General features: G+C 42.0%; 3 protein-coding genes across 3 annotated transcripts; 1 reads left to right on the top strand and 2 right to left on the bottom strand.

Moving 5' to 3' along the window:
• Window positions 1–620: 620 nt before the first annotated feature.
• Window positions 621–1,722, bottom strand: LOC120413460 (aurora kinase B-like). The gene is made up of 2 exons (XM_039574298.2): window positions 1,380–1,722; window positions 621–1,323 (listed from the first exon to the last, which is right to left on the bottom strand). Exons 1-2 carry the CDS (start codon window positions 1,700–1,702, stop codon window positions 714–716), a joined length of 933 nt encoding a protein of 310 aa, XP_039430232.1. The 5' UTR covers window positions 1,703–1,722; the 3' UTR covers window positions 621–713.
• A 2,518-nt stretch (window positions 1,723–4,240) lies between these two features.
• On the bottom strand, window positions 4,241–5,403 carry LOC120413450 (aurora kinase B-like). The gene is made up of 2 exons (XM_039574288.2): window positions 5,000–5,403; window positions 4,241–4,943 (listed from the first exon to the last, which is right to left on the bottom strand). Exons 1-2 carry the CDS (start codon window positions 5,320–5,322, stop codon window positions 4,334–4,336), a joined length of 933 nt encoding a protein of 310 aa, XP_039430222.1. The 5' UTR covers window positions 5,323–5,403; the 3' UTR covers window positions 4,241–4,333.
• Window positions 5,404–5,557: 154 nt separating this feature from the next.
• On the top strand, window positions 5,558–20,784 carry LOC120413443 (gastrula zinc finger protein xFG20-1-like). Its single transcript, XM_039574277.2, has 6 exons — window positions 5,558–5,781; window positions 5,838–6,819; window positions 6,883–7,324; window positions 11,980–12,121; window positions 12,181–13,246; window positions 20,305–20,784. Exons 1-6 carry the CDS (start codon window positions 5,653–5,655, stop codon window positions 20,709–20,711), a joined length of 3,168 nt encoding a protein of 1,055 aa, XP_039430211.2. The 5' UTR covers window positions 5,558–5,652; the 3' UTR covers window positions 20,712–20,784.
• The last annotated feature ends 37 nt before the right edge of the window (window positions 20,785–20,821 follow it).

Below are 20,821 nucleotides of genomic sequence, written 5' to 3'. Positions count from 1 at the left end.
TTACGAACGGTAGAACAAAAGAGAGGGAATATTTTCTTGGGGCTTTTCTTCGCCCTCTCTGGCTTGCTTTTGCTACCGCTGCTGCCCTAGAATTTCATTTTGAAAAGGTCCTATAAAATCTATGTCGACGACATTTTCTCTCAAAAAATTTTGAAAAAAAAACAATGAAATAAAGAAAATTGTAAACGATTTCGTTTAATAAATATCTTCGACTTTGGGCTACTCATGGTTTCATCCAGTCGAGCTCATATTTGGGATTTAGGCTCTAATCAACATTCACTCACCATCGTTTCACCTCGCCAAATTTTCAGCCAGCCAACTCGAAGCTCGAGTTAATTGATTACTTAACAAACCCAAGTTCAGTCAATAAGATAAATCGTCCAGCCGTTCAGTATTTAGCAATCCTTGTCTCAGCTGGTCCAACCAAATGACAATCAATAATGATAATTTCCAACAACAACAACAACAAGAAAGAAAAAACATTTGCATGCAAATTAACCCGAAAAAGGCGAATCATAAGTAGTCTTCTGCCCGGTTGGTTCGAAGCGCGCGTATTTTCTTATTTATTCGACAGCGGGAAACAGCGCGGTCGGGACGAAAAGTTCCTCAAAGCGATGACGAATACTAAATGGTACATTTATTTGTGTGTTTTTTTTTAAATTACATGTGAATAAAATGAGTGACTAACGACAAAATGCTTCAGCAGCAGACGCTCATTTGCCCATGCTGTCCTTGATCCAGAAGTGCTTCATCACGTCCACGAGGGTGATTCGCGCTCCGGAGCTGCTCCGCAGCAGCTTCGAGATCAAGTCCTTCGCGCCGGAGCTCATGAAGCGCGGATAGTCAACCTCGAGCCGGCGAATCTTGTCGTAGGTGGCCTCGGTCGTCTCCGACTCGAACGGTGGGAATCCGACCAGGAACTCGTAGCACAGAATGCCCAGACACCACTGGTCCACGGAATCGTCGTAAATCTTTCCGTCGACCATCTCTGGGGGCAAGTAGTCCAGGGTTCCGCACATGGTCTTGCGGCGGTTCGAGTTGGTGTGCGCAGACCAGCCAAAGTCGGCCAGCTTGACGTTGTCGTCGTCGGTGAGCAGAATGTTCTCCGGCTTCAGATCCCGATGGATGACGTTGTTGGCGTGGCAGTAGTTCAGGGCGTCCGCCACCTGGTACGTGTACTTGGCCGACCGTTGTTCGTTGAAGCGCCCGTTCGGGGAGGCTTTCAGGTGTTTGTACAGTTCGCCCTGCGAGGCCAGTTCCAGCGCCAGGTAGATACGCCGGTCGTCCTGGAACCAGGTGTACAGACGGAGGATGTGGGGGTGTCTGGAGAAGAGGGAGAGATTTAGAGGGTGCTATGTTAAAATGCCATCTCTACTCACTTCAACCGCGACTGGATCTCGACCTCACGCAGCATCTGCTTCTCGACGCGGCCCTTGACGAGCTCCGACTTGAACATGACCTTCATCGCGACCATAAACTTGGTGTGCCGCTCGCGGGCCAGATACACCCGGCCAAACTTGCCCCGCCCGAGCGGGCAGCCGAGCTCAAAGTTGTCCTTGGACCACCGGTACTGCCGTCCGTACGCCGGATGCGACATCATGTTGACGATGTACTGCGTCACGCCAACCACATTCTCCGAGCTGACGCCCTCGATCAGCTGGGGCAGATCGTCCATCGTGTACGGGCGCGTCACGGTCTCCATTTTCCACACATGGTATCTTTGCAGGTATCTTTGCAGATACCACTTTAAAAGTATGGCTCGCGCTCTGCTTTGATAACCGGCTCCGTGGCTTAATGGTTACAGCCTCTGTCTCCCAAGCAGAAGGTTCAGGGATCAAATCCCGGTCGGTACCTTTGAAATTTGGAATCAGGAATTTGAACATGAATAAAAACTAAAATGAATCAGGTGGGATTCGAACTCACACCTTTGGATTGGTGGTCTGGGACGCTAAGCAGTCGGCCATCAGAAGGTTTACACTCTAGTAGTGAATTGATCCGAAGTGTTGAACATGCTATCTTCTCATATTAAATACGCGCTGATCCCTGATTTGCCTGAGGGGATTGGAAGTCTAAATATAGATCGAGTTTCCTTCAGATGCTTGCTTCAATGTTTAGGCGGGGCCGAACAATGCCCAGCGACCTCGGAATTGGACCGCAAGGAGCTCTGTCATTCTGAAATGGGTCGTTGGAAGCAGCGCGAGGGCTATCACCACCTAATACCCGGGACTGAGATAAGCTGTATCAGCATTCGGCATGTACGCAGTCTGATACAAATTATACTTTCCCATAATTTCGCTACCGGTTGGCGGGTATTGGATTGGACCACACACTTACGAAAAATAAAATATCAAATAAATGGCTCACGTTGCAGAGTAACCACGAGGTCCCGCTACTCACAATCGAATCAAAAAAATCAAAAACGTGCACTAATAGGCTATCCTAAATGTCAGCCTGCCTTTCGATAAACGATTCTATCGAGAAATTGAAAAGAGAGATGTGAGCCGGTAACATGGAGTTAAACTTACGCAACTGTCATGGTTAAGGGCCGGTATGCTCTTCAAAAGAAAGGGGGGTCAAGAAACAGCTTTACGAACGGACGAACAAAAGAGAGGAAACGTTTTCTTGGGGCTTTTCTTCACCCCCTCTAGCTTGCTTTCGCTACCGCTGCTGCCCATTTGAAATTTTTCTTGACCGGCTTCTTCCGAAGTGCATACCTTAGGGACTATCCATAAACCACGTGGACACTTTTTTGGGAATCTAAACCCCCCCCCCCCTCCCTTCGTGGACAATTGCCCATACAAAAAAAAATCTTTTTTGTATGGAGCGTGGACAATCGCTTAACCCCCCCCCCCCCCCTAAAGTGTCCACGTGGTTTATGGATGGTCCCTTACATAAAGCGGTAAACGCACCTCGGAAGGAACCGGTCAAGAAAAATTTCAAATGGGAAGCAGCGGCAGCGCAAGCAAGACAGAGAGGGTGAAGAAAAGCCCCAAGAAATCGCTCCCTCTTCTTTGTTCTGCTGTTCGTAAAGCTGTTTCTTGACCCCTTTCCTTCCGATCTGCAGACTAGCCTTATCGAGAAATTAAAAAGAGAGATGTGAGCCGGTAACATGGAGTTAAACTTTCGCAACTGTCATGTCATGGTAAACTTTACAGAAGGTTGACAGAAAGTTTAACTCCATGTTGCACTTTTAATTGGGTAGTAAAGCCCTATGTCAATTTTTATGTAAAACGTTAAAAAACACGATTAAAAACCATTTCTGACCACTTTTTTTCATTTTAATGCAATTTTTTTTTGACAAGACAACATTTTTTCGATGGATTAACTATGGTCCCCTTGGAACGAGCTGTCAAGTAGGAGCTTTTCTGTCAAGAAGGACCGCAAAATTGATTTAAAAATCCATTTTAAACTCTTTGTGGTCGTACAAAGGGTCATTGTACTCAGAAAAATAAGCTTTATCGCTGTAAACAATAATATCAGCAATCTAAGCTTCATTTTAGGACCCAATTGCTCAATAAGGAACACATCGTAAAAAAATCAAGAACTTTTTTGCTTTTTTCTACAATGTGTACCTTATGGGCCGGTGTGCTCTTCAAAAGAAAGGGGGTCAAGAAACAGCTTTACGAACGGTAGAACAAAAGAGAGGGAATATTTTCTTGGGGCTTTTCTTCGCCCTCTCTGGCTTGCTTTTGCTACCGCTGCTGCCCTAGAATTTCATTTTGAAAAGGTCCTATAAAATCTATGTCGACGACATTTTCTCTCAAAAAATTTTGAAAAAAAAACAATGAAATAAAGAAAATTGTAAACGATTTCGTTTAATAAATATCTTCGACTTTGGGCTACTCATGGTTTCATCCAGTCGAGCTCATATTTGGGATTTAGGCTCTAATCAACATTCACTCACCATCGTTTCACCTCGCCAAATTTTCAGCCAGCCAACTCGAAGCTCGAGTTAATTGATTACTTAACAAACCCAAGTTCAGTCAATAAGATAAATCGTCCAGCCGTTCAGTATTTAGCAATCCTTGTCTCAGCTGGTCCAACCAAATGACAATCAATAATGATAATTTCCAACAACAACAACAACAAGAAAGAAAAAACATTTGCATGCAAATTAACCCGAAAAAGGCGAATCATAAGTAGTCTTCTGCCCGGTTGGTTCGAAGCGCGCGTATTTTCTTATTTATTCGACAGCGGGAAACAGCGCGGTCGGGACGAAAAGTTCCTCAAAGCGATGACGAATACTAAATGGTACATTTATTTGTGTGTTTTTTTTTAAATTACATGTGAATAAAATGAGTGACTAACGACAAAATGCTTCAGCAGCAGACGCTCATTTGCCCATGCTGTCCTTGATCCAGAAGTGCTTCATCACGTCCACGAGGGTGATTCGCGCTCCGGAGCTGCTCCGCAGCAGCTTCGAGATCAAGTCCTTCGCGCCGGAGCTCATGAAGCGCGGATAGTCAACCTCGAGCCGGCGAATCTTGTCGTAGGTGGCCTCGGTCGTCTCCGACTCGAACGGTGGGAATCCGACCAGGAACTCGTAGCACAGAATGCCCAGACACCACTGGTCCACGGAATCGTCGTAAATCTTTCCGTCGACCATCTCTGGGGGCAAGTAGTCCAGGGTTCCGCACATGGTCTTGCGGCGGTTCGAGTTGGTGTGCGCAGACCAGCCAAAGTCGGCCAGCTTGACGTTGTCGTCGTCGGTGAGCAGAATGTTCTCCGGCTTCAGATCCCGATGGATGACGTTGTTGGCGTGGCAGTAGTTCAGGGCGTCCGCCACCTGGTACGTGTACTTGGCCGACCGTTGTTCGTTGAAGCGCCCGTTCGGGGAGGCTTTCAGGTGTTTGTACAGTTCGCCCTGCGAGGCCAGTTCCAGCGCCAGGTAGATACGCCGGTCGTCCTGGAACCAGGTGTACAGACGGAGGATGTGGGGGTGTCTGGAGAAGAGGGAGAGATTTAGAGGGTGCTATTTTGAAATGCCATCACTACTCACTTCAACCGCGACTGGATCTCGACCTCGCGCAGCATCTGCTTCTCGACGCGGCCCTTGACCAGCTCCGACTTGAACATGACCTTCATCGCGACCATAAACTTGGTGTGCCGCTCGCGGGCCAGATACACCCGGCCAAACTTGCCCCGCCCGAGCGGGCAGCCCAGCTCAAAGTTGTCCTTGGACCACCGGTACTGCCGTCCGTACGCCGGATGCGACATCATGTTGACGATGTACTGCGTCACGCCGACCACGTTCTCCGAGCTGACGCCCTCGATCAGCTGGGGCAGATCGTCCATCGTGTACGGGCGCGTCACGGTCTCCATTTTCCACACAATCGACACGAAACGAACTAAACTGCTTGTTTTTGATTTTTGCTTTTGAAAAAAGAGCGGTTTGCAAACGGACGATGGCGACCTGACAGCTGCGATGGTTGACAGCTGGTGCGTTTGAAAAAAAATCAACAAAGGGAGTTGGCGATTGGGTCAACCGCACAAAACTGCTCGATTCGAGTGGTCCCCTGCGAGATCTGTCAGTTTTGCATTTTGTCAACAAAAACAAATCTCGCGGAGATCTTCAAGTTCTGCGATTTGCCAAATGTTTGAGGATGATTTTGTTTTAAAAATCAGTGAAAATTCGGGCGTTTAGTGCAAACAATGGATTTCTACGCCACCATTTGTCGGCTGTGTGAGGCGTCGGACAAGCTGTGCGAAAAGTGGTTGGACCCGTTTGCCGCCGGGAACGAGAGCTTGCTGGGGAAGATCCGAACCTGCACAAGTGTGGAGGTGAGATTGAATGAGATGTTGCCCTTAATCTTCATTGACCAACAAACATTTTCCAGCTCTCCCGCTCGGACGCGCTTCCGAAGCGCATCTGCGTACGGTGCCAGAAATCGTTGGACCAGGCGCACAACTTCCGCCTCCAGTGCTCCATCAGCGATGCCAAGCTGCGCCACGAGATACAGTTTCTGGAACAGAACCACTGGAATCCCCAGCTAACGATTCCCCCGTTCATCCCCCAGGATGTCAAAGTGGAAGAGCCGCGTGAACTCGCGCGGCCAGAATCACCCTCGCTAACGGTGCCAATGTTCATCAAGTCGGAACAACCCGAGCTGGAGGACGAGCAGGAGTTTGTACCGTCCAAGGTCGAGCTAGAGTGGCATTCGGAGGAGGAGGAAATTCTGGACGACGGTGACGGGAGCTTTTCCGAAAAATCTGACTCGGCGGAGGACACGGAAAACGACTCGGAGGATGAAAAAGATCAGTCTCGAAAGAGCACCAAACCCCGCTCGACGATCTGCGAAACTTGCGGCGAACAGTTCGAGCGACCTGCGCTAATGTACGCCCACGTGAATGCTGTCCACGGCAAGAAGCGTTTCGCGTGCGAGCTCTGTCCAAAGACGTTTGCGCGCAAGTCTCGCCTCACGGATCACGCGATGCAGCACGCCGGCCTGCGCCAGTTCGAGTGCGGCCAATGTGACAAAAAATACACCACCCAGCAGGGCCTGAAAACGCACACTGAAGACGTCCACTCGGACAACCTGCCGTACGTGTGTGACAAGTGCGGCCGGGGCTTTTCCAAGGAGGGACGTCTTCGGCACCACTACAGCATGCACATCGAGTCGAGGAACTTTGTGTGTGGCGTTTGTGCGAAGGGATTCAAGACGCAGGCGCACCTGAATCTGCACGCGAACACGCATCTCCCGCAGGACGAGAAGAAGAAGCGGAAGCGACGGAACCGTCAGCGGACGTGCATCTGTCCGTTCTGTGGGAAGGTTTCGAACTCGGCGGGCACGCACGATATGCACGTGAGAACGCACACGGGTAAGGGAATTCCATCTGCCCGAAATCTATCTGTTTCAGTTAGCATTCTTGTCAATTTTCCAGGTGAACAACGCTACGAGTGTCACATCTGCGGAAAACGGTTCACCTCGTCCGGCTCGCACAAAAAGCACCTCCGCGTCCACTCGGGTGAGAAACCGTTCGTTTGCGAGTATTGCCAGAAGCCGTTCCGCCAGAAGCACCACATGACGACGCACATCCGCGGCGTCCACACCAACGAAAAGCCCTACCAGTGTCGGTTCTGCTCGCGGGGTTTCGCCACCCGGGGCAACATGCAGCTGCACGAGCGAAGTCACGGCGGTGGACCGGAAGCACCCACCATGAAGCAGGAACTGGTCGCCGGCTCGATGGAGGTAAGTATGACCGGGAGCAACAGTCCGCAGGCGTCTCCGCTGGTCACGGAAGCGCCGTCGCCGATGATGAATCCGGGCGTGATGGTGATGCATCAGCAGCCACCGCCGGACATGTACTTTCACAGTCAAACACCGTAGAATAGAAGTTGGGATGGATGGAATCGCGTGTTTGAAAGTTAAACGAATATCACAGCCCGAAAAAAGCAATTTTTAAAATGCTCTGGAACTGGGCTCCAAAGCAACCAAAATCTAAGAATTATTCCAATGGATTATTGCCTAAAAACAAAGTTCCAATCATTCTTCCTCCCCTGTAGATAAATCATATCTGCGGTAAACTTTACTAAGTGGGTCTGGTCCAAAGGGCAAATCACTTCCCTTCCCTAGGTGTACTGCGTAAATATTATGCGCGTATGCGATATACTCAAAGTGAATAACCCAAGGATTAAGTAACCCCTAAGTCTAACCCCACTATGGGAAAAATAAAGGTCCATCATGAAGTTCAACGTTATGTCCAGTTGCTTAAAGTTTACCATGATAGCTGCGATAGTACCACTTTATGTAACCGGCTCACATCTCTCTTTTTTAATTTCTCGACACTCTCAAAGTAAAAAATATCCTTTTTTTCAAGTTCACCCGTCGTCATCCTTTTAAAAGGGTATCGAGAAATTAAAAGTGCAGTGCAACATGAAGTAAAACTTTTTGTCAAGCTGCTGTGAAGTTTTCCATGACAGCTGCGAAAGTTTCACTCTATGTTACCGGCTCACATCTCTCTTTTTAATGTCTCGATCGAAAATGTACTGATACTCTTTTGAAAGGGTGACGCCGGGTGAACTTGAAAAAGGATCGAGGAATTAAAAGTGCAACATGGAGTTAAACTTTCTGTCAAGCTTCTGTGAAGTTTACCATGACTGTTGAGAAAGTTTAACTCCATGTTACCGGCTCACATCTCTCTTTTTAATTTATCGATAGAAAGTATCCTTTTGGGGGATACTTCTGATTTTGAGTGTAGAAATCGATCCTTTTTGCTTCCTCACCTCAATGAGGAAAGGCTATAAAATCACTCGAAAATGGACTTCTTTATTTGACCTCGTAGACCCACCTTCGCGTATACCTATCGATAAATTAAAAAGAGAGATGTGAGCCGGTAACGAATCTATGACATTTCCCCGAAACCCACATTCCCGAAGAGACATTTCCCCGAATTCCACATCTCCGAAAAGACACTTCCCCGAAATGTCATTTACCCGAAAATCATTTCCCCGAACAATCCATTTCCCCGAACGGCCACATCCCCGAATGGCGACTTCCCCTAAAAACCATTTTTCCGAATGGCCACTTCCCCTAATTTTCCACATCCCTGAAAATCATTTTCCCGAATGACCATATCCCCGAACGCCACTTCCCCGAACCCGGTCAGGCGGGTATGGTCGTTGCCCAGAACCGCGCGCGCGGTCCTGGGCAACGGCCATACCCGCCTGACCGGGTTCGGGGAAGTAGCGATCAATGAAGTATCATGTCCACAATTGAACGTTCAAAAAATTCCGAGCTTCACTTGAATTTTGAATATTTAAATTGATGTACATAAGTGCGACAACTGGCAATGCACAGAATGGTCAACCAAACAAAACGTGTTTGGCTCTTTTTTTCCTTTATTCAAGGCCAAACATTAAAACGCGTTTTTCTCGGAACGTCAAAAAGCGACAAACAACAAGATAACACAACAACGTCGATTTGATACATTGGTCATTTCGCAAAAAATGCATTTAGTTGAAAATCAAAATACAGTTCAGACTCGATTATCCGAAGGCCTTGTCAAAAGTTCACTTCGGATAATCGAATATTAAAAAAAATTAGACGTCTTTTTTTTGGCTGTCGAGTCCCTAAACTACTTTAAAGTGATTTAGTCGTTTTAAATCTAAAATGGCAGTGATGAAATATTCAAGAAATGCATTTTGTAATTCAATAATCAACTATTTAGATTTGATTGAAAGGGTTGGTCGCAAAACTCGAATTGGACGTAAAAAAAAATTAAAAAAAATGTTTATAGCCTTCATCCAGCTAAAATTGATAAAGACAAATCAGTTCAAACAACATCTAGAACAAACTGAATCCTGCGCATCGAGTCCTCGCATAAAGCTATCGTTGCTGTTCAATCCTTACCACGTAGATACCGTTTTGGAAAATTGTCCTTTGCTGAAAATCGCCGCTACAAAAGAAAAATCTTTGTTTTTATGGAACGTGGATGATCTCAATATCCCGCACTCTTGAAGCGTCCGCGTGGTTTATGGATGGCCTTCTACGGTTTTAATCTTTAAAAACACGTAGGAGAATTTAATATTAACGTCATACTTTTATAAAAAAAATCCCAAAATAACAATTTAGTTTATATCAAGGTTATCATTCGGGAAAATTGATTTTTCGGTGAAGTAACCATTCGGGTATATGTAAATTCGGGAAAACGACAGTTCGGTAAACTGGCCATTCAGGTAAATGACATTCGGGGATATGGAATTTTCGGGAAAATGATTTTCGGGGATGTGGAATTTTCGGGAAAATGATTTTCGGGGAAGTGGCACTTTCGGGGAAATGATTTTCGGGGATGTGGAATTTTCGGAGAAATGATTTTCGGGGATATGGGATTCGGGAAAGTGGGATTCGGGGATAAGGGATAAAACCCCGAAAAATATGCACACGATTATCTCCGGACTGGCTGAACCGATTTGGACCGTTTTGGTTTCATTTGATCCGTCTTGGGGTCCCACAAGACCCTAGTTAATATTATGAAGTTTAGAAAAGTACTTTAGTTATGCTAAAAAAAACCATTTGGCTGTAGTTTGAAATATTGTAAAAAGGGTAGTTTTTGCAAGAACAACCCCATCAAAAGTTATGAGCACTTAAGAGCGAGTCCACGAACAGGGCATACCCCTTTGTATGGGACGTCGTTTGGACCTCACCAATCTGCCTGAAATTTTCAGGGGTTGTTTGTACATATATAACTAGCATCTGGCCAAAATATGAGCACTCTAGGTCAACGGGAAGTGGGGCAAATCGGGACACAAAGTTTGATGGTTCAAAAACGTCAAAAATCTTAAAATGGCTATAACTTAGGCAAAATTCAATTTAATTTCAAAATTCAAAATGCATCTAAAAGGGCTTAAAAAATGCAACAAAATGCAGGGTAGAGCATCTCAATTGGTTATTTCTAAAGGGAGTTATTGGCATTTTAGTGAAAAAATAGCATAATTTTCAAACTCAAATAAAAAAGTGTTCCATCCAGATATCAACTCGGTTCGACCTGCAGCTTGTAGGGGACATCTGGGACTACCATCTGAGACTGAGAACGCTTTGGGTAAGGCAGTTTAACATATTAAATGGACACTTTTACTTTTAGTGATTTTTTTGGTTGTAAATTTTTGCTCGGGGGACCCCTTAGATCCCATTTTTTGGTGATAATTTTATCATATTCGTGTTCCTGAGACAATTTTACAATAGAAACATGTATAAAAATGTGTATTTTCATCCATTGTAACCCTTTAAAAAATAAAAGTTAAAAAAAATTGAGAAGCTGCTTTTTTCTGGTGTCATCTAGTATCCTTGGAAACGAACTTGATTTTCAATAAATGTGAATCGAAGTTTTTTTCTAACTTTTATTTTTTAAAGGGTTAAAATGGATGAAAATGAACATTTTTATACATGTTTCTATTGTGAAATTGTCTCAGGAACACGAATATGATAAAATTATCACCAAAAAATGGGATCTAAGGGGTCCCCCGAGCAAAAATTTACAGCCAAAAAAATCACTAAAAGTAAAAGTGTCCATTTAATATGTTGAACTGCCTTACCCAAAGCGTTCTCAGTCTCAGATGGTAGTCCCAGATGTCCCCTACAAGCTGCAGGTCGAACCGAGTTGATATCTGGATGGAACACTTTTTTATTTGAGTTTGAAAATTATGCTATTTTTTCACTAAAATGCCAATAACTCCCTTTAGAAATAACCAATTGAGATGCTCTACCCTGCATTTTGTTGCATTTTTCAAGCCCTTTTAGATGCATTTTGAATTTTGAAATTAAATTGAATTTTGCCTAAGTTATAGCCATTTTAAGATTTTTGACGTTTTTGAGCCATCAAACTTTGTGTCCCGATTTGCCCCACTTCCCGTTGACCTAGAGTGCTCATATTTTGGCCAGATGCTAGTTATATATGTACAAACAACCCCTGAAAATTTCAGGCAGATTGGTGAGGTCGATGCGAGATGGGTATGCTTTGCTCGTGGACTCGCTCTTAAGTGTTATTTATACACTTTTTTGAGGCCGGATCTCAAATATTTTGATGAAAAAGTGGTCCGGATCTGTCATGCGACCCATCGTTGGATAGGTAATCAAAAGACCTTTCCAAGAAGCCCAAAAGATTGAAGATCTGACAACCTTATCAATAGCTATAAGTACTTACGTTTTTTTTATAAAAAAAAATTTGAGGCCGGATCTCAGACATTTTGATAAAAATATGCGAGGAAGGCACCAATCACTTATAGGTGGATTAAGTAACGTTTTTATCACAATGTTAAAAAGTTTAAAAAGTTAAAATAAAAAAAACAAATTGAGTGGCTTCCGATTCGATTTTTTTCCGTGCATAAATTATCAAACAAAGTCAATAAAAACATCAATCGTCGCGCCCCTCGACACTATACTTTGACAGTTGTCCATCAACAATAATAAACTTTTTGACTCAAATAATTTTCCCAAGTTCTTGCTTGATTTCGCGGTGCAAAAATGCCCGTCTAGAATAATTTGTTCTCTCTCAAATGGAATTCTACGCCACGATCTGCCGGCTGTGCGAGGCCACGGACAAGTTGGACGGCAAGTGGGCCAACCTGTTTGCGGCCGAGCACGAACCGCTGCTGAAACGAATCCGGTCGCTGACCACTATCGAGGTATAATTTTTTGCTATGTTATTGAAACTATTTGTTAATGCTTTCGCTTTCCCTCCCAGCTTCACTGGAATGACCAGCTTCCAAAGCGAATCTGTGGCCAGTGTCAAACCAGCCTGGAGCAGGCCTACAACTTCAAGCTGCAGTGCGAAATCACGAACAAAAAGCTGCGCCATGAGATCGAGTTTCTGGAGAAGAACGACTGGAACACGAAGCTGCCGATTCCGCCAATCGATTTGGGTGGGCTGGACGTCAAGCCGGAAACCTCACCGGCCAAGAGGGAAATCATCGCGGAACCACTCAGTATCAAGTCGGAACTGAGCGACGATGAGCAGCAGCAGCAGCAGCAGCAAATCGATGACCAGGAAGACGCCAGTTACTGCATGTCCAAGATTGAGACCATGTTCGCTTCGGACGACGATGCTGATGACCGTGATGGTTCCGATGGGAGTCGCTCCTTGTCGGAAAGCTCGACCGAATCTTCCTCCTCCTCCGAAGATGACGACGATGACGATTCGGAAGACTCCGAACCCAAGCACAAACGGAAACGCGGTCGCCCAAGATTGTCCAACAAGTCCTCGGGAAAGCCGCGCTCAAGCGTGTGTGACACGTGCGGCCAGCAGTTCGCGAAGCCCAAGCTGATGTACGCCCACGTGCGGTCTGCCCACGGAGACCGTCGGTTCAAGTGTCGCTTTTGTCCGAAAACGTTCGTCCGGAACGCCCGCCTTAAGGAACACGAACGTCAGCACACCGGTGAGCGGGACTTCCAGTGTGAGCAGTGCGAACGCAAATACCCGACGGCACGCGGCCTCAAGGTTCACATGGAGGACATTCACAGCGAGAATCTCCCGTACGTTTGTGATAAGTGCGGCAAGGGCTTCGCCAAAGAGGGCAAACTTCGCCAGCATTACAGCGCCCATCTGGACATCCGGAAGTACGTGTGCTCGGTGTGTTCGAAAGGGTTCAAAACGAGGACGAATCTGAACCTGCACGTGCAGATTCATCTGCCGCCGGATCAACGGAAAATGCGGAAACGGGAAAACCAGCACAAGGTGTGCATCTGTCCGTTCTGTGGGAAGGTGTCGACCTCGCTTGGCACGCACAACATGCACATCCGGACGCATACGGGTGAGTTTGCTTGATATAATGAAACGCTACAGTTTACAAACAATATTTTTACATTACTTTTTCAAAACAACTATTGTGCCTTGGGGTTTCCTGTATTTTTAAATCTGTTGGAAAAGTAAGCGAGATTTCATCAAAGTGACTGGCCAAATCAATAGTGTTGGGCATTTCTTCAGGCAATCATATTCGCTAGAAGCGATTATTTTTCAACCTTGGCCAAATACTTGGACCCCATGTGCTTTACCGAACAAATCGAGCAAAAAATGCGCTCAATTGTGTCATGGAAATCACGCCATCTTTCAGGGTTATATTTTGCAAATAAATTTATAATTGTGGGACATTTTACATAGAAACATTTGCAGAGAGTATAACGAAGACATCCATATGGTCGTCTCAACCCACTGTTCAGTGATATTCCAGCAATTAAACAACTTATTTGCTTTTTGAAAATATGAAAAAAATATTGAAACTGTAAAAATTAAAAACTGTTTTCAGATGTATTACAAATATGTTTAAAGATTGAGTTTCTTCAAAAATGTCGTAAACCATGAATTCTTACTAAACTGGATTTTTAATTTAAAAAGATACCGAAAAGTTCTTGCAATTTTTTTTTTACTAAATTTCCGTTTTAGTTGTGTGTATTTTGATATGTAAAATCCTTGATGATTGATTATTTTGTCAATATGTGAATGCTTTAAAAATATTGACAAATTAATCATATTACACAACTAAAAAGGAAATTTAGTAAAAGAAATTGCAAGAACTTTTCGTTTTTTTTAAATAAGCGTTTTTTTTGCACAAAACAATGATGAAATTTCAATTTAGTTATTTTAAACATTTTAGCATTCCGATTTCTTTTCCTATTTAAACCAAGGATTTTTTGCTAAAATTGTCAATAGTTTTTTATTTTAAATTTATTTAGAAATTATGTCCGGTTGACCCACCGCGGGTCAGAGTCGAGACGTCTAAAAAAAAGGGGCGCGACAATGTGGGAAAAGGAAGTAATTTGTGATTATAGACGGTATTGTTTTGATTCGCAGTATGTGGATTCAACTGCTGTAGATGTACCTGAAACATTACAGAACATGGTTTCTCTTCTTTCCATTTTTATTTACCATCTATCTTCTATTTTAATATTTTTTAACGGATTTTCTTGAACGGCATCAGATTATTTTAATTTTATTAACCTTTGGTTATCTTATTTCTCACCTATATTTTTTCAACTACTGTCTATTTCTACATCTACTTACTACATAAAGCTTTCTTCAACATAGAATTATTATCTATTTTTACTATTGATTCTTTATACTTTATGCTTTCCTTTACTATCTATTGTTTCAATCTTCACCTTTTTCTTGAAACAAGTGAGGTTCGAGCCCTTACTCAATTTATGGAATGATCAAAGGATTAACACAAATATTACTAGGTATTGTAATTTTTTATGAAATGCTTAGGTCCAAAAATTTGTAACAACACACCGCGACATAAGAAATTGCAACAGATAAACATGATCCAACACTAGGAAAAACTAGGCCTCGTGGCGCGGTGGTTAGCGGCTTCGGCTGCCGATCCCTAAGTGCATCTCCAGCACGGGTAGCAAACATCGAATCAAATCAAATTTGCACCCGACGTCAACCTCACCGCGGTACCTGTCGCGGTAGCTCTCAGTTCTTCGAGATTTCACTTTGCTACCCGCTTTTCGGCCTGTTTGCTACCGCATCAAATAGAATTATGCACGGAAAAATCGAATCAAGCTAGAAACATTCGATTCCAGCACGGAAAAAAATAAAAAAAATATAAAAAATTAAAAAAATTAAAAAATAAACATTCAAAAATTCAAAAAATTCAAAAATCTCAAAAAATTCAAAATTTTCAAAATTTTTAAAAAGTTTAAAAATTTAAAAAATTTAAAAAAAAATAAAAAATTTCTAAAATTTTAAAAATTTCAAGTTTTAAAAATTTTAATTTAAATTCAAATTCTAAAAAATCTAAAAAAAATAAAAAATCTAAAAAAATAAAAAAAATAAAAACATTTAAAAAAATAATAACTTTATTTTTAAAAATTTAAAATATAAAAAAAAAATAAAAAATTAAAAAAAAATAATATTTAAAAAAGTTTTTGTCCTTCGGCCCTGGCCGAGGTCAAGGGTGGGGGGGGGGGGCAAAATAATAAAAAAATATAAAAATTAAAATAACAAGCCATAATCTTCACATTTAAATGAAAAAAGTGTTTTAAAATGCTTTTTACACTAGTTCAGTTGTTTTGCAATCATTAGTTTTCAAAAAATCTAAGATCTGACAAAAACAAAAATTGTATCGAAAAAAAAGATTTTGCATCGAAAATTTTCAAAAAATCTTAAGATTTTTTAATAAACCCAAACATGCTAAAAATGATTTTAAACGCAGGAGAATGTATTTTAATTTGATTTCAGCTAGTTGCCCTTGAATTTTCATTGAAATTTTGAAGCTTATTGTAAAAAAAATAACCTATAATAAAATCTGGAGCATTTTTAAAAAAAGGTCCAATAAACCAAAATTCCAGTTTTTGCTTTTTGGGTGTTTTTGAAACCGCCTTGAGTCAGAGGTATTAAAAAACATTTCGGTAATTCGGGAATTTCGGAATAAAACAAATAAAAAATCTATCAATTTGAAAACAAAATTTTAAAATTTATTTTTTTACTTTTTTTAAATTTTGGTACTATTTAATTTTTTGAATTGTGGGATTTTTGAATTTCAGATTTTTTGAATTTTTGTTCATGTTTGCTCTCACCAACCAGAGCAGACATCCAAAAATCTCCAAAACACGCATTCGAAACTTTGCTCCCGGCTTGCCGGTACTTGTCGGGTATCAGAAAATGAGTACCCGACAGGTACCGACACAGATGAACTTGAGATCAAATTTGGTACCTGCTTTGCTACGCGCGGTGGGAGACTCGGGGGCAAACTCGAGAGCAAATTTGGTGGGAATCAAATCGGGTAGCAAATGGGTTAACTTTCGACATTTTCGAAAAATGAAATTCTTTGAAATTTTCAATAGGATTAAAAAGTTTAATGAACTTTTAGCATGTCTAGGCATGAATCATCACATAATTATTGATTTTGAAGGTAAACGAGAGCAAAAAATGATAAAAACCAATATTTGCCCCCGCGGTGGGCTTGTTTCGGTGGCAAATTTGCTATCCTAGCGGTGGGGATGACGGAGTTTTCTCAAGGTGGCAAATTTGATCTCGGTATTCATTCACCCCAGCGGTGGAGATGCCCTAAGTTGTTCGATTCCCGCCTTATCCTCCTGGCCTTCTATCGGATGGGGAAGTAAAACGTCGGTCCATTTGCGTAAAAGAGGTTTTGGGTGACTCACCACACATAACCTTCGGACGCCTAGAAATGAGCAGAAACTTGCAACAGAGACCACAAAAGACCCGGGGGTCGTTAAAGTGGATTGCTTTGCTTTTTTACAAGGGCGGATACCCAATTTGGTTTGTTTTTGATTGAAGTTATTGTTTAGTCCTTTTGTTTTTTGCTTGTAAAACTAAGTAGTTTCGGAATTTTGAGATGTTGGAGGGTGCTTTATAAACAGTTTTGTTCGCTCTACATGATTCTGATAAAAACTCAGTTTTTTTTTTTACATCTGAGGGTTATAAAAAGCATTTATTGATATTGTAAGTGTTAAGAGGCAGTATTTGTAAATATTGCTCGGTTTGTTCTAGAGGTCGTATCGAGGTGCTCCGATTTGGATGAAACTTTCAGCGTTTGTTTGTCTATGCATGAGATGAACTCATGCCAAATATGAGCCCTCTACGACAAAGGGAAGTGGGGTAAAACGGGCTTCGAATTTTGAGGTCGAAAAAACCTAAAAAATCTTAAAATTGCTCGCATTTCCGTAAAACTTCATCAATTCCAACTCTCTTAGATGCATTCGAAAGGTCTTTTGAAGCACTTCAAAATGTGCCTTAGACATCCAGGATTGGTTTGACTTTTTCTCTTAGCTTTTGCAAATTACTGTCAAAAATGGATTTTTTTAAAACCTTAATATCTTTTTCCAACAGCCTCCAACACCCATACTCCCACAGGTCAAAAGATAGGTAATTTCATGCACTATAACCCTTTGGTATTAACTTTTTGGCCAATCGCAGTTTTTCTCATAGTTTTTCAATTTTTCTAGAACAAACAATTTACAACGTTAGTTTTTGCCTTGTAGGCTTCCATAGCGGCACTTTTTGGTCTCAATTTTATCATATTCGGAATCCTCGGACAATTTCACGTAAGTTAGAAGTATTGGAGTTGTAATTTTGATTTAAAAAATAATTAAATAAAACATTTTTGAAAAAAGAAATAGATCTTATATACTATGTGGTCTATACGTCAAATGCTGTATCAAGTAGGCGAAACCCTGTTTTACCCCTTATCTAACAAATTGTTAAAAATATTTTAATTCATTCTAAATGGCAATGATTCCAATCAAATTTACAACTCCAATACTTCTAATTTACGTAAAATTGTCCAAGGAATCCGAATATGACAAAATTGAGACCAAAAAATGACGCTATGGCGACCTACAGGGGAAAAACTAACGTTGTAAAATATTTGTTATAGAAAAATCAAAAAACTATGAGAAAAACTGCAATTGGCCAAAAAGTTAATACCGTAGGCTTATAGTCCATGAAATTACCTATCTGTTAACCTGGGTGATGAATAGAGAGAATGCGTAACGTGATTTTCGAATGATCCCACTTTGTTTACATCTACAAAGAAGGAGGCTGTTCAAGCACAAGCATGACTTTTTTCTTGGTGGTAAATGAGCTGTTTTATAATCAGTAGGATGTGTTTTATTTTGTCTAGTTTTTGACATTTTTTGCTAGAAAATTGTCGCGTTTCGATAGGTTAGAAGAGATTTTTTTACGGGTGACGAAGAACTGCGGCAAGGGTGTCATTCTGCGATGTCGCAGTTAAATTCCCTGACTGATTTTGGAATCCTGCAGCTCTTCCTGGTCCAGCGTAAAAACATCGCTACTTCTAGCGAAGCTGATCCAACAAGCAGAGAGAATTTTAACTAAACTATGTTTTCAAACGGAATCAAACAATAAAGACACCACCCGGTTTATACAACCGCATCGACTCCATAAACAACTTCCATTCATAATTATAAAAAATGACGATCTCGCCTTCAACTTTCTTAAGATTTCTTGACTTCAAATCCAGGTCCTCAAAAGCCACACATTTTTCACTAAAAAAAAAAACAATTTTCAATGATCGATAACAATACTCTCTACTTTTCGCGCACAGTAAATTGGTTCCACTTTGACAGTTCAAAATTGAGGCCGTTTTGCGAACCACTATTCAGCACCCAGCTGTTAACCTATAGGAGTATGGGTGTTTGAGGCTGTTGGAAAAAGATATTAAGGTTTTAAAAAAATCCATTTTTGACAGCAATTTGCAAAAGCTAAGAGAAAAAGTCCAACCAATCCTGGATGTCTATGGCACATTTAGAAGTGCTTCAAAAGACCTTTTGAATGCATCTAAGAGAGTTGGAATTGATGATTTTTTGCGGAAATGCAAGCAATTTTAAGATTTTTTATGTTTTTTCGACCTCAAACTTCAAAGCCCGTTTTACCCCACTTCCCGTTGTCGTAGAGGGCTCATATTTGGCATGAGTTCATCTCATGCATAGACAAACAAACGCTGAAAGTTTCATCCAAATGTGATAATCATTTGAAATCAGCTGATCGCAAGCGAGATGTTTTTCATTCTTTTATCGCTTGGAGTTCACTTTGGATTCAACAGAATTTCACTTGGATTTGCCCCATTTGACTTTTCCCTTTATTTCAAAGTGAAAAACACGTGAGATTGAAATGTATTGGTCTTTGAAGTTGTTTTATGAAATTTCCTTATTCGTTAGATGGCGACGGACGAAGACAGTCCAATTTGCGATTTCTTTTGTCGAATTTATCGTTTAAATTCATAATTTTGCTTGACATTTAATCGTACTAGATCTTTTTGGTAAGTATTTAATAGAAAAACTGTGAAAATTTACACAAAGATTAACATTCAGCAATTAATTTTAGCATTTTAGCAACATTCAGCAATTAATTTTCAGGAAAAACTCCGGCGAAGGGTTGGCCTCTGAATTCGTTTTTTCTCAGCACTGACGTTGAATTTGTCGATTGATCCGGAAACGTCGGCATCTGGCTGCGGTACGATTCGCGTTCCGGTTACGTTACGATGTACAACCGGTTGTTTTGATTCGAATGATTTGTAATTTCATGTATCAATAAAAAATTGTTTAAGAAAACTTATAATCGTATTATATTTTTTAATAAATCTAAAATTAAACGCAATATTCAGCTCACATGTACAACACTGGAAATCCATTGCATTTATACTACAAAATAATTTGAAATTCATATGCACACCATTCAAAAGTCATGTGAGCTTTCACGTTAAACTCACGTGTTTTGCATTTGGATTTGCCGGTTTGCGCGATTGAGATTTTCAAGTGATTTCCACGTGACATTCACAGACTACTATGTGCCTTTCTTTCAGTGCCGTTGTTGTAGTGCATTTTGTCCCAATGTTGCGGTGCATATTGCCCCGCATGGTTGTTTGAAAGGAATCAAAAATGTTTTTAGAAATTTGATATTTTCGAAAAATTTTGAGGTTTTTTCAGACTTTTCTTACATGGATGATGAAGAATAATAGTTGTTTTAGAACATCGAACAAAATTCTTTCACAGTAATGTAAGGTACGCACATCGGAAGGAATCGGTCAAGAAAAAAATCAAATGGGCAGCAGCGGCAGCGCAAGCAAGTCAGAGAGGTTGAAGAAAAGCCCCAAGAAATCGCTTCCTCTCCTTTGTTCTGATGTTCGTAAAGCTGTTTCTTGACCCCTTTCCTTCCGATCTGCATACTAGCCTTAATGCTGTAATGGTTGAGAAATCACTGTTTTCCCTTAGGGGGTGCAAGGCCCGTTCTTACACTGAAAATTGCGAGTTGCGAATGTTAGCATTTTCTCGAATTGTTGAATTATGTTTGCAAAATTTAACAATCTCTCCTTCTCACATGCAGGCGAACAACGCTACGAGTGCCAGATCTGCCAGAAGCGGTTCACCTCGTCCGGCTCGCACCAGAAGCACATGCGCGTCCACTCGGGCGAGAAACCCTTTGTTTGCGAATTTTGCCAGAAATCCTTCCGCCAGAAGCACCATCTCACCACGCACATGCGAGGCGTCCACAAGAATGAAAACCCGGAGGCGTTCGTCCGGCCGGGCATTTGTGGCCGGCCGCGTGGTGTGGCGGCTAAAACGCCCGGAACGACGGCGGTTCCGGCGGTCACACCGGAAGTGGTTCCACAGCCATTGGGAGCGGTAGAAGAGGGTAAGTATTCGGGGGCTGGAGGAAGCGGAGAGGGGGGTGTGGTGCTGAACCCGGGGGTGGTCCAACCGGAAATGTACTTTCACAGCCAGACGCCGTAGGGGCTGGGGCAAGGGGGTTGTGAAGGTATTGTCGAGATATTATGCTTAAAAATAGAGGCTAAGTTGAAGAAGATGGTAATTTTATTTACGATAGTGTTTATCACATGACC

The sequence above is a fragment of the Culex pipiens genome, chromosome 1 (assembly GCF_016801865.2).
Source record: "Culex pipiens pallens isolate TS chromosome 1, TS_CPP_V2, whole genome shotgun sequence".
NCBI lineage: Eukaryota > Metazoa > Arthropoda > Insecta > Diptera > Culicidae > Culex > Culex pipiens.
The sequence above is the reverse complement of the archived record's forward strand: the minus strand, read 5'-3'. Positions and strand labels throughout refer to the sequence as shown.

Bases quoted from the DNA above. Each gene is read 5' to 3' on its own strand.
- LOC120413460 (XM_039574298.2), bottom strand. From the start codon at position 1,702: ATGGAGACCGTGACGCGCCCGTACACGATGGACGATCTGCCCCAGCTG. The intron at 1,324-1,379 runs GTGAGTAGAGAT...CCTCTTCTCCAG, and splicing joins GAGATCCAGTCGCGGTTGAA to ACACCCCCACATCCTCCGTC.
- LOC120413443 (XM_039574277.2), top strand. From the start codon at position 5,653: ATGGATTTCTACGCCACCATTTGTCGGCTGTGTGAGGCGTCGGACAAG. The intron at 5,782-5,837 runs GTGAGATTGAAT...AACATTTTCCAG, and splicing joins GAACCTGCACAAGTGTGGAG to CTCTCCCGCTCGGACGCGCT. The intron at 13,247-20,304 runs GTGAGTTTGCTT...TCTCACATGCAG, and splicing joins GCACATCCGGACGCATACGG to GCGAACAACGCTACGAGTGC.
- LOC120413450 (XM_039574288.2), bottom strand. From the start codon at position 5,322: ATGGAGACCGTGACGCGCCCGTACACGATGGACGATCTGCCCCAGCTG. The intron at 4,944-4,999 runs GTGAGTAGTGAT...CCTCTTCTCCAG, and splicing joins GAGATCCAGTCGCGGTTGAA to ACACCCCCACATCCTCCGTC.